General features: G+C 44.5%; 1 protein-coding gene across 3 annotated transcripts in view; it reads left to right on the top strand.

The window, feature by feature from the left end:
• Positions 1 to 1134: 1134 nt before the first annotated feature.
• The window catches only part of CACNA2D1 (calcium voltage-gated channel auxiliary subunit alpha2delta 1), a 358403-nt gene continuing 347073 nt past the window's right edge, over positions 1135 to 12464 (top strand). For all 3 annotated transcript variants that reach the window (XM_081330401.1, XM_081330402.1, XM_081330400.1), the window contains exon 1: positions 1135 to 1575. In XM_081330401.1, the coding sequence (XP_081186527.1) occupies positions 1481 to 1575 (95 nt within the window). In that variant the 5' untranslated portion in view covers positions 1135 to 1480. The remainder of the gene's footprint in view (positions 1576 to 12464) is intronic.

Genomic DNA, 12464 nt, shown 5'->3' with positions numbered 1-12464 from the left:
GAAGAAGAAGAAGAGGAGGAGGAGGAGGAGGAGGAGGAGGAGAAGAAGAAGAAGAAGAAGAAGAAGAAGAAGAGGAGGAGGAGGAGGAGGAGGAGGAGGAGGAGAAGAAGAAGAAGAAGAAGAAGAAGAAGAAGAAGAAGAGGAGGAGGAGGAGGAGGAGGAGGAGGAGGAAGAGGGAAGGTGAAAGAAGAGGAGGAGGAGGAGGGGGGAAGGAAAGAGGAGGAGGAGGAGGAGGAGTGGGAGGGAGGAGAAGGGGGAAGAAGAGAAGGAAGCAGAGGAATGGGAGGAGAAGTGGAGGAGGGGAAGAGGAGGAAGAGGGGAAGGAGAGGAGGAGGAGGGGAGGAGGAGGAGGAAGAAGAGCAGGAGGAAGGAAAAAAAGAGAGGAAGGAGGAGGAGGAGGAGGAGAGGGGAGGTGAAAGAAGACCAGGAGGAGGAGAAGTGGGGAAGGAGAAGGGGAAGAAGAGGAAGCAGAGGAATAGGAGAAGTGGAGGAGGAGGAGGAGGAGGAGGAAGAGGAAGAAGAGGAAAAAAGAAGAGGGGGGAGAGGGAAGAAGAGAAGAAGGAAGGGCGGGGGGGGGGAAAGAAGAAGAGAAACGGGAGGAGGCTGGCCGGGAGTTTCCACGGCTTCCCTTGTATGGCGAAGCGGGTCCCCGCGGGAGGAGGAGGAGGAGGAGGAGGCGGGGGCGGCGGAGGGGCGGTCGGGCTCCAGCCCCGGGCAGAGTCGCCTTTCCTCGCCGGGCTCCTCGGCGCTCTTCCAATCCGCGGGAAGCCCCGACCGACCCCGGCCTCCCCCTCTTCTCCCACCCCCACCCCCCAACACTCCGCCGCCTCGCTCCACCCCCCCCCTCCTCCTCCTCCTCCTCCTCCTCCTCCTCCTCCTGGCTCCCAAGCGGGGAATAAAGGCGGACAAGCTCGGCGCGGCCCCCGCTGCCCCCCGAAGCCGCCGGCTCCGCTTCCCCGAGCCGGCTCGGATGGCGGCGGCGGCGGCGGCGCTGCTGGCGGAGCGCAGGCACAGCCTGGAGAGCCCCGCGCGGAGCAGCCGCTGATTTGCTCGGCTGCCTTCCTCCTCCTCTCTCTCTCTCTCTTTCTCTCTCTCTCTTTCTTTCTCTCTCTCTCTCTTTCTCTCTCTCTCTTTCTCTCTCTCTCTCTCTTTCTCTCTCTCCACCCCGCGCTTGCCCTCCGTCCGCCCACAGCCTCGCCGCCGCCCGCTGCCGGGAAGCTCGGCCCAGGGCGAAGCAAGCAGCCCGGCTGGCCGCGGCTCTCCCCGGCCGCCCCCTCCGCTCGCCAACTTTCTCCTGCCTCCCTCGCGGGCTCCATCACTTGTTGGCGGGGGGGGGCTGTCCCTTTCCTCCCCCCCCCACCACCACCCCCGGGCGTGGTTTTTCTTTCCCACCCACCCCCACCCCCGTTTCTTTCCTTTTCCTTTTTTTTCCCCGGTGGGGAGAGGGAGGGGGGGGAGCCCTCGATCCTCGCTGGGGAAGATGGCTGCGAGCTGGTGGTTCTTCTTCAGCCTGACCCTTTGCCAATCTTTGGTGATCAACCTCTCCGCCGAAGGGCCCTTCCCGTCGCCCACCACGTAAGTGCAGCCTCGGCCCGGCTGGGAGTGGGAAGGGGCTTCGGGGAGGGGGGGAGTCTGTGTGTGTGTGTGGGGGGGGAGACGGTGGGGCTCGGGAAGGAAGGAAGGAAGGAGAGAGAATGAGGGGAAGGAAGGAGAGAGGAAGGAAGGAAGGAAGAGATAGGAAGGAAGGAAGGAAAGAGAGAGAGAGAGAGAATGAGGGGAAGGAAGGGATAGGAAGGAAGGAAGGAAGGAGAGAGAGAGAGAGAATGAGGGGAAGGAAGGAGAGAGGAAAGAAGGAAGAGATAGGAAGGAAGGAGAGAGAGAGAGAGAGAATGAGGGGAAAGAAGGAGAGAGGAAGAAAGGGATAGGAAGGAAGGAAGGAAGGAGAGAGAGAGAGAGAGAATGAGGGGAAGGAAGGAGAGAGGAAGGAAGGAAGAGATAGGAAGGAAGGAAGGAAGGAGAGAGAGAGAGAATGAGGGGAAGGAAGGAGAGAGGAAGGAAGGAAGAGATAGGAAGGAAGGAGAGAGAGAGAGAGGATGAGGGGAAGGAAGGAGAGAGGAAGGAAGGGAGAGATGAGGAAGGGAGGAAGGAGAGAGAATGAGGGGAAGGAAGGAGAGAGGAAGGAAGGAAGAGATAGGAAGGAAGGAGAGAGAGAGGATGAGGGGAAGGAAGGAGAGAGGAAGGAAGGGAGAGATGAGGAAGGGAGGAAGGAGAGAGAGTGAGGGGAAGGAAGGAGAGAGGAAGGAAGGACGGAAGAGATGAGAAGGAAGGAAGGAAGGAAGGAGAGAGAATGAGGGGAAGGAAGGAGATAGGGAGGGAGGAAGGAAGGAAGCTTGGAGAGGTAGGCTGGAAAAACGCGGGAGGAGAGCAGACAGCAAACCAGAGGTAGAGGCAGATTTGGTCGGGGAAGGACCCTGGTCCGTGCTTGGGGGGACCAGGAGTGGCCAGGAGCCTCGGGAGGAAACTGGGAAAGAAAAGGGTGCTCGTGGCACCCCGTTCCCCCGCGCTTGGCCATCTCCGGAGCATCCTTAAATAGCCCCTCTAGGCTTCCCGGGCCGTTTCAGCTGAGCGCAGGGGAAAGTTTCAAGTTACATTCCCGGCCCTCTGACTTCCAGGGCTATTTTAGCCCAGCCGGGGCGGCCTTAGTGACCGTACATTTTTGCAAAAAAGCAAAGGGGTTTTTTTGGGGGGGGGGGCGTCTGAACGTTTCATCTCCCGCTCCTGAAAGACGCTGTCCCGGAATCCCCGGCTCTAACTGAAGTTTGCAAAGCTCGCCTCTTCTTGCCCTTTGCAACCTGGAAGAATTTCTCCAGCCTAGAGGCAAAAGATGTTTTCTTGACAGTTTCTGGGCTTGGTTGGAGTCCACTCTGCTTTTTACTGCATCTACGCATGTGCAAAATCACAGCTGTTTTTTTTTCCTCCTCTCTCTCTCTCCCTCTCCACCCCCCCTTTAAAAAATAGCTATATAAGGGAACTTAAATGTTGCATCTACAACGCAACAGTTCCTTATTTCGTTTGGCAGGGCCCTCTTTGGTGTGTAGAATTTCAGCATGTTCACCTCTTTGAAAACAACACACCTGATCTTAGTGGCAAACTTATCCAGAACAGGTGCAAAATTCACAGCCAAGAAAAGAAACCCCCCCCCCAAAAAAAAAAAGAAAAAAAAGAAGAAAGATTTAAATCTGGTCAGGGACTGAGACAGGAGGGACTGAAAGGATCAAATTGAATCGGTTTGTTTTGTTAGTGTAGAAAGCTTTCCGTTTCTTTATATATGTATATATACACACACACACACAATTGTTATTAAGCATCCTTCATAGTTGTTATGGCTTTAACTCGTTTTCTGGGGGCTGTATCACCCTCAGAGCTTCTTTAGCAAAATCCCAAATGTTTAAAGTTTATAGTTCAGGTTTGACTGTTCATTAACTAACTTGCCCTTATAACTAGATCCAATTTTCTCTGTTGCTTTCTGTGGGCTCCAGTGGGTTACTTTGAAATCTAGAAAGAGAAAGTTAAAACAGAATTGTACGATTGCAATTCCGCAACTGCCTGCAGATTTTTCTGCCTTTTTCAAGTGGTTCAAGAAAAACCTTTAACCCCAACTGATTTTTTAGCATCATCTCATTTTCTTAAAGATGAGATTCCTCAAAGTAGATGTGAAAGAAAGCAATATTTTCCTCCAATTTAAAGCCCAAGGTTTGTTTGGCAAAGGGAGAGAGGGTTGCTGCTTCATCTGAAGCACTCTGTCAGTCACTAAAATAAACCTGGCACTAATACACGCATCTTGTGAAGAATAAGTAAAGGTCTAAAGTGAGCTGAAGAATAGAATTTATTTGGCCACAAATTTTGAAGACTAGAAATATCAGCAATGGAAATAAGAACCAAAGTTTAATTTAGGAGAAGATAGGAACAAGGAAGGAGATGTGTGCCAAATAAATAGGGTTTCTGCACAACATGTTTTTTTTCTGTTGATAACTGATCAGCAGGTATTCTTCTATAAGGCTGCTCTGAATTAAAACTGCTTTGTTTTACAACACAAACACATAACAATTTGGTTTGGAAACAAGCCATCAGAATAGCCGAAGGATATGGGTTTATGTAGATATATGCTTGCTTAGATGATAATAACCAGTTTTAATTTTAAAGCCTTTTCTTTACAAAATGGAAATGTAAACAGTCAAATTCAGGATGCTTACCCAATAAATAATTAAATGGCCTTGACATATGAAAAATTAGCAGCTAATATGTTTGTCTGTTTGAAATTGGAGATGTGACTGTGGTAGGGTCAGTTTCAAATAATGTTTATTAAAACTGAATAGCCACAGATATAACATAAGCCCACCAACAAAGGGATCTTTTTTTAAATGAAAAAGGCATTTAATGGATTTGCAATAATATACAACGTGTAATATTTAAGAACAAAAATCCACCCTAAATAACCAGGTCTAAACAATTAATAACAGAATGTCTAGGACTGATGTTAATCTCTACCTTATTTCTTCAGTTAGTCATTTTAAAAAGGTTGCTGTTTGATTTCAGTGGCTCCTTCAGACACATTTTTAAGCCCAGAATGTTTTGTCAATTCCCATTTAATTTAAATTATTTGCAGGAATGTATTTGCTTTGGTAGTCATTTGTCAACTGTTGCGATTTGTCATTTTTTAAAAAATATGAATTAGTGGCTCTTTTTTTTAGCAGCATGCCATTTTAATGTTTGTGGTATATTTGCATATTGTATAGCCAACTTCATATAGTGTGTGATTGTTTGGGTGACATGCCGGCTAAACTTTGAAACACCACATTTAGAATTGTATCAAGATGTTCCAACCTTAAATGCGTGCAGAAAACACTCGTGATTTATACAATGTTTAAAAGGATTTGAAATGAGAAGGAATATATTATACTAGTTTCAGAAGGATATTTTGCTCTTTTTATGCTTCCTGTAGGGGAGGAATTTTTATATCTTTGTGTTCCACGGATTTAGGTCTAAAACACTTGTGTTTCACTGATAACCCGTAAACGTATGCTTCTTTGTTAAATCTAATGCCTAGATTCATTGTAATTTTTCATAGCTTACATTCTCTATAAAAAGAACTGATTTGCGGACGAGCATGTAGCGGTAGTGAAAATAAATACAATTTAAAATGCCCATTTTTCAAAAAAAAAAATCATTCCTTCACCATTAGCAAATAAATAGTGAACAGAATCACAGCCCTGAAGTCATTTTTTTAATTTTACAAGATTTTTTGCTTTTTAAAAATTGATTCATTTACAAGAATTTGCTTTCTTCATAAGGCGAATAAAGACTCTCATTTTTAGGATGCTTTTAATGTCAAATAGGGTAATATCTGATCCAGTTTGATGTTTGGGCTACCCTCTTCAAATAAAACACAAGCGATTGGTATAAATAGGTTCAGAATGCATTGCTGTTAAAGCCTATTCCTTAATGGCAGAGCAGATCTTACCGAGTTAAGATCCTCCTTAGCGTAGAGAAGATTGAGTAGCTAATTTTATGCCCTAAGTATAACTTTCGGATCCTGTTGCTATGCAATGCTGAATAGCAATATCTTTGCAGCCAGGATATTTCAGTGACTTTAAAGTGGTCTTTTCTGGGCCATTCAATGTGCATTTAAAAGCACATTACTTGGGCTGTCTAGAGGCAAAAACTCTTACCCGGGACTATTTACGTAAATCAAAGAGAAACAGAGGATTCACATAAGGATATTTGTTTTCAGCCAGATGCTTAAGAGTTTTTGTACCAATTTCCTCTTTCACTTTAAACAGGGCTCCATGCTGCTTGTTAGCTGTCACGTCAAGAAGGATAAAGTGCTTTTGAAATTATTTTGTAGGGAGGTAGAACATCTTGTTGTTACTGTGATTGTCATTATTGTGTTGGTTTTGCATGTACACTGAGAACTTCTGCACCGGAGACAAAATTCCTTCCGTGTCTAATCACACTGGGCCAGATAAAATATTCTATTCTATTGATGTATAGTCTCCTCTTCTGCTACTGCTTTGGAAAAATATTTAGATCTGCTGATAGATTAAGTGGGGCCAAATACGTTGAAGGAGTATTCAATTTATTTTTAGGAACAAAGGGAGACTTTGAAACGGCTGGATTTTCCTTTAAATTCTTGGCTCTGCCTCTGCACTTTCTTTTTTTCTTTTTTCTTGTTAAAAAAAATCTGATAATATTGTAGCTGGTTGAGTGTTGGAAGGCGTTGCTTTTTTGTCACTGAGACAATTTCTCTTTGCAAGGCTTGAACCCTGAAAGGAAAACCCTTGTCATTTTTCTGCGTGAAATCTTTAGATGTCAAAGCAAGGGAGCTAATTAATCTTCCTATTATTTTTTTTAACATATACTGCTGTGGGTAAATTCCATTTCTCCATGCTACATTTTCCCTTTGTCAAACTTGTCTAGTGGAAGGCTTGCTTATCGTAATTAAAACTGGTGACTGCTTTTGGCAGGTTTTATTAAAAAGTGATCTGAACCATCTTTTTTGCAAGAAATGCCAGTTAAATTGGGAGCCATCACAGCTGGCCTGAATAATTCTTTAGTCAGGGATATTAGAGATCTCCAAGACCTTAATTATTACATTTTATATAATTGTGCCAATGAGGGAACCCTGGGGGTGAGGTAGAAAAGAATTAAGCCAGGCTCTCTCTTCATTTTCAAGTAATCATCTTAAAAAGTTGCTCGATGAAAAGAGAATGCTTATTTCCTGAGGTGTTATCCCTTCTCCTCCCCCACCCCCAGTTTAAATCCGTGAAATTATATAAGCATTAAGGAAAAATTAAGTTTTGATGTTGACAGTTTTTTTAACAAGTCTGATCAGATAAAAGGACTGCAATCACAAGCTCTTTAAGAAACAAGCTCCCATTTTTTCTTGGAGTAAGCCCTTTTGATTTATTGGAGATTACTCTGGTGTAAATCTGCACAGAGTTTGGGTATTCCTTTTATTGGGTGTACCGGACAATATCGCTTGCAAAGGCTTTAAACCAGCGGAGGAGCTTGCCTTCAGAAACCGTGGTGCTCCATCACTGGAGGTTCTTTTTAAAAAGACTCAGTCACTTGTCTGAGATGGTATAGGTTCTCCTTCTTGAGCGGTGGGGCTGGACTAGAAGACCTCCAAGGTCCCTCCCAGATTCTATTCTATTCTATTCTATTCTATTCTATTCTATTCTATTCTATTCTATTCTATTCTATTCTATTCTATTCTATTCTATTCTATTCTATTCTATTCTATTCTATTCTATTCTATTCTATTCTATTCTATTCTATTCTTTCTGCCTTATGAACATTATCTACTAATTTCCTTTTCTGTGCTTTTCCGTGTCTTTCATTTCTCTTTAAAATGTTACAGTAAGCGTTTCCCCCTCTCTTTTGTATGATACACACAGACACTTAGACAAACCTCTAAGTTCAGGACAAAAATTTCTGCTAGATTCGGGACATCCACGACTATTCTTGTAATTCAGCTTTATATTTAATGGTTGAGGGTTGCATGTATTCAGACTGGGTAGGAAGGAGATTAGCCAAGATATAGAAAGAAACATGAGAAGTTAGTGGCTAATTTGGACCAATTTTTTTTAAAAAAACACGGCCTCTCCTCCTTCTGATGAGGGTGCAACAGAGATAAGGACTGTCTGGCTTTTTCCAACGCTAATGTCTGCAAAAGATTAGATTGCAAAAAATTATCTGGAATCCTTCTTGTAATACTACTGGAGAAGAATAACTCTAGGGCTTTTTTTCTCATAGAACGCTCAGAATGGAGTTCCGGCACCTTTTTTGGATGGAACCTTGTAGGGTAGGCAAGGTGGGTTGTTTGACATGTGTGAGTTCCGGCACCTTTTTCTTTTACAAAAAAAGCACTGACTAACTCTTAACAGGGAAGGAAGGCTGTCCATTCATACCTAGGTACTTTTGAAAGTTATCTGGCCAGTAGATCCAGGACTGAAAACTACAGCATCATATTCCTAACTCTCGGTATCAAAATGATGAAAGAGAATCGCCCAGACTTGTGAAAATCCAGAGGCAGGCATCCAGAGGTCCAGGATTAACACGATACAGGTAACCCACAATGGTTTAGTGACCATTCAAGGTTACAATGGCACTGAAAAAGGTGACTTAATGACCATTTTACACACTACAGAGCATCCTGGTGGTCACATGATAAAAATTCAGATGGTGAAGATAACATTGGCCCCCCCTTTTTAAAAAAATATATATTTTATTTTCTAGTTTTACAATCATAAATACTTAATCAACAAAGTGTTGTCTGGGTCCATTAGTAATTCAGTGGTACATACTACCTCCTCAATCTAGGTCCAATACTACACCATCCAATGTTTCCTCTCTTCTTCCGGTGGTATAGATTTTCCACACTAGGCAAATACAATTCTTATTGCTGTTAATATATATACAATTGAATAAAACATCTTTAATCACATTTTTCTAATAATACATAATATCAATAATATCAATTTAAAATGTCTTTTCTAACCAAAACATATCTCAATTGCACTTGCACTTAAAATCCATTTGTTCAATCAATATCCTGTTTTTTTAAAATTATTTTGATTTCAAAACATCTCTTATCGCTTATAATTTTCTCCTAATAAACTGTATTTGGGTAACCAAAAGCTTCCCTTATTCAGACCCACTTAGCATTTTCGTATTTCCCTTCCCATGCCAAAATATAATATTCGTTGACATTCTTTCAAGAGGCCTTGAAGACATAGTTTTGCCAAGGGGCTACGCAAGGATCAATCATAAGTTGCATTTTGGAGTGTAGTTGCAATGTTGAATGGTTGCTAATGAATGGTTGTAAGTCAAGGGCTACCCGTATGATATGTTTTGCTCAGAGAGACAATCCCACATTTCTGGAATTCTAATAGTAGGGTCTTCAAACAAATGAGCCATATTTTGGTCCCAGGGAGTTCCGTTGTCCTTTTTCCAAGATGCTGTATGTCAGCGGTAGCCAATGAAGTCCTTTATTCAAGGGAAAAGATAAGTTAAGAAGAGCTGGATTTTGCTTTCTTCTTGCGTAATTTTCACTATTTATTTACCAAGATTCTAATGAGTTTATGAAAGAGATTGACATTATATGCCACCAACAAATCAGCCAGCTTTTGCAGTTAATTATAGTAATCCTGTTGCCTTGAACAACAGGATGAATGGAACAAGATGAATGGAACGAGGGCTTACGAAGATGGTTGCGATGAATTTCTTTCCCCAACGGCTCTTCTCTGCTTCCATTAAAAAAAAAAAGAAAAAAAATCCAACGATCCCAAACGATAACATAAGTCCCTATGTCGAGTAGACAGGATCGGTTTTGAAGCTTGAATATTGGCTCTAGGAAGGCTTAGCTTTTCAAAATTTGGCTTGTAAGTCTCTTCCTCCTGAGAAAAAAAAACACGAATTATCTGAGGACTAAGGTTTCAAGGGGCAATAATAGGACCATTGAAGTAGGATCATTGATGGGAAGAAGTTGCCATATTCTGTCATCAAGATTAGTACTCCAGTCTTAATTAGATTAAATTAGATAACCTTGATTGTCATTTTTTACTGTGGGCACAATGGCACGCATTAAAAATGAAATTTAGTTGCTTGCCCTCAAAGTGTACACATACACAACACACATTTAAAATATACTATATACAACATATGTATAGACCTACACCCTTACATATAAGTAAGATATAAATATTAATCACTGTCCGTCTTGAATACATAATGGAAGGAGGAAGCAATACTGTATGGAACAAAGCTGTGGCTGAATCTGGAGGTTTTGCTTCGGATACCACGGAGCCCCCCTCCTCCCAGAAGGTAACAAGGAAAACAGGTTGTGAAGAGGATATGTGTGTGATGTGTATGACCCTGCTCAAGCAATGCTTGTGTGCTGTGTCCTGGAAGGAAGGGAGGAAACTGCCAATAATCTTTTCTGCCGTCCTCACCACTCTCTGCACTGCCTTCCTGTCCGAAGCAGGGATGCTTCCAAACCAAACTGTGATGCTGTATGACAGGATGCTCTCGATCGTCCCTCTGTAGAAAGTGGTCAGGATGGGGGAAGGAAGATGTGCTTTTCTCATGCAACGCAGAAAATGCAGGCGCTGCTGTGCCTCCTTCACCAGTGTCTCGCTGTTGAGTGACCAAGCCAGCCTACTTGTTAACTGCACACCCAGGAATTTGATGCTGGTAACCATCTCCACAGGTGAATCACTAATGCACAGAGGAGTGTGGCTGTGCCTGCCTTTTCTGAAATCGACAGTGATGAGGGCAAATATATCATACTTGTGGTGATAACATTGTTGTTGAAGAGCAACCCTCCCAGTAGGGAGGGAGGATCAAGAAGGGAATTAGTCTGGATTCATTGCATAAACCACAAGAGGACTAGGTTTGACACACACACTCTTTGAATGCCTTACAGCAGAGGTCCCCAATGTTTCCAGCTTTGCAGACTGGTGTGTGGGGGGAGGGAATGGTTTGTGCATGCGGCTGGCAAGCACACACGCACAGCTCCATTTGCGCAAGCAGCATGCACGAGCACCCGCTGCTCACGAAAATGGAGCACGCATGCGCCCGCTTGCCCACTGCTCGTGCAAGCGAGGATGTGTGCGCGCATACTCGCAGGCCGTTTCCGTGGCCCAGTTGCAAACCCCTCGCGGCCCATTTCTGGGCAGTGGCCGCACAGGTTGGGGACTCCTGCCTTAGAGCCTTATCTGGTTGTTTCCAGGCGAAACTTGCCAGTCTGGGGAAATTCTTGTCATCTTTGCAGAGAACAATAAAGTAGCTACTCTGAACGCTACACATGTGGGTCTGGTTGTTCATGCCTGACAATTGTGCAGATACTGTTAATTCTAGGCAAGTCATGTCATGCGGTGGAATCTGTAGCTGAAGTGAGGGGTGGATTTAAAAGACTGGTTAGCCTGGATCCGCCGTAAGGAAGGCAGAACGCCAAAGAATTCATGCTTTCAAATTGAGATGCTAGAGAAGACTCTTGTAAGTCCCTTGGACTGCGAGGAGACCCAGTCGGTGAGTCCTAAAGGAAAGCAACCTTGTCTGTCCTTTGGAAGGAGAGATATTGAAGCTGGAGCTGAAAGACTTTGGCCACCTAATGAGAAGTGAGGAAGAACTCCTTGGAGAAGACCCCGATGTTGGGAATGATGGAAGGCCAAAGGAGAAGGGGATGGCAGAGGAGGAGATGGTTAGATAAGGTCATCAACACAATAAATGTGGGTCTGGGCAAACTCTGGGAGACAGTGGAGGACAGGGAGGCCTGGTGTGCTGTGGCCCAGGCTGTGGTCCATGGGGTTGCGAAGAGTTGGACGTGACTTTTAGTGACTGAACAATAACAGAAGCCTGGAACCGCTGGGAAGGAAGAAGCACAAGAGACAAGAGACTCTCCCTAAACCTAGGAGTACTTATCTAATTGTTCCGCAGGACAGGGGTTACCAACCCCTGGGTCTTGGACCAGTACTGATCTGTGTCCTGTTAGGAACTGGGCCACACAGCTGGAGGTGCTGTCTATCTCTCCCTCCCACCCCCAGGGTGTGGAAAAATTGTCTTCCACAAAACTGGTCCCTGGTGCCAAAAAGGTTGAGAACCGCTGTTGTAGTGAGTGCAGTTACTGTGAGGAGATTCTTGTAAATAGACGGGTAGCAATAAATGTACTTCTTTGATCGATTCTCATCATTCCGGTTCTTTGCACCTGACAAACACGGATTCCCGCAAACACCTATGAGCCCATTTGTACGATGGAGTTTTCAGTCATGCCGTTCCGTTGTGCTTCTTCTTTGTTTAACTTTCACCTGGGAAAGAGTGTGACTATTCTGGGCTGTCTTTTCCATGGATGGTGCCGTTGGTTTGATTCTTGTTGTACTCAGCCGAATAGATCTGAGGGTTTGCTTTTGTTCCTGGCCTGAGCACACGGGTCTCCTCGCAGTCTTTCCTGAGTTTTATGGATCTCTGTTGATGTATGATAGGGACACGGTGGCCCAGTGGGTTAGGACGCTGAGTTTGTCGATCAGAAGGTCGGCAGTTTGGCGGGTGGAATCCCGAGTGCCGCGTAAAGCGCCTGTTAACTCGTCCCAGCTTCTGTCAACCTAGCAGTACGAAAGCACGTAAAAATGCAAGTAGAAAAATAGGGACCACTACGGTGGGAAGGTAACAGCGTTCCGTGCACCTTTGGCGTCTAGACATGTCGGCCACATGACCACAGACGTCCTCGGACAAGCGCTGGCTCTTCGGCTTTTAAACGGAGATGAGCACCGGCCCCTAGAGTCGGAAACGACTAGCACGCATGTGCGGGGGAACCTTTACCTTTACCTTTATTGATGTATGGGAAAGCCGATTCCTCTGCCTTGTCTGTGCGGCCAAAGTCTTTTTTAATAGGATGAGAGAGACAG

This window comes from Vipera berus, assembly GCF_964194415.1.
Source record: "Vipera berus genome assembly, chromosome: 6".
NCBI classification, from domain to species: domain Eukaryota; kingdom Metazoa; phylum Chordata; class Lepidosauria; order Squamata; family Viperidae; genus Vipera; species Vipera berus.
Note: the sequence above shows the minus strand (reverse complement) of the source record. Positions and strands in the feature narration are given on the sequence as shown.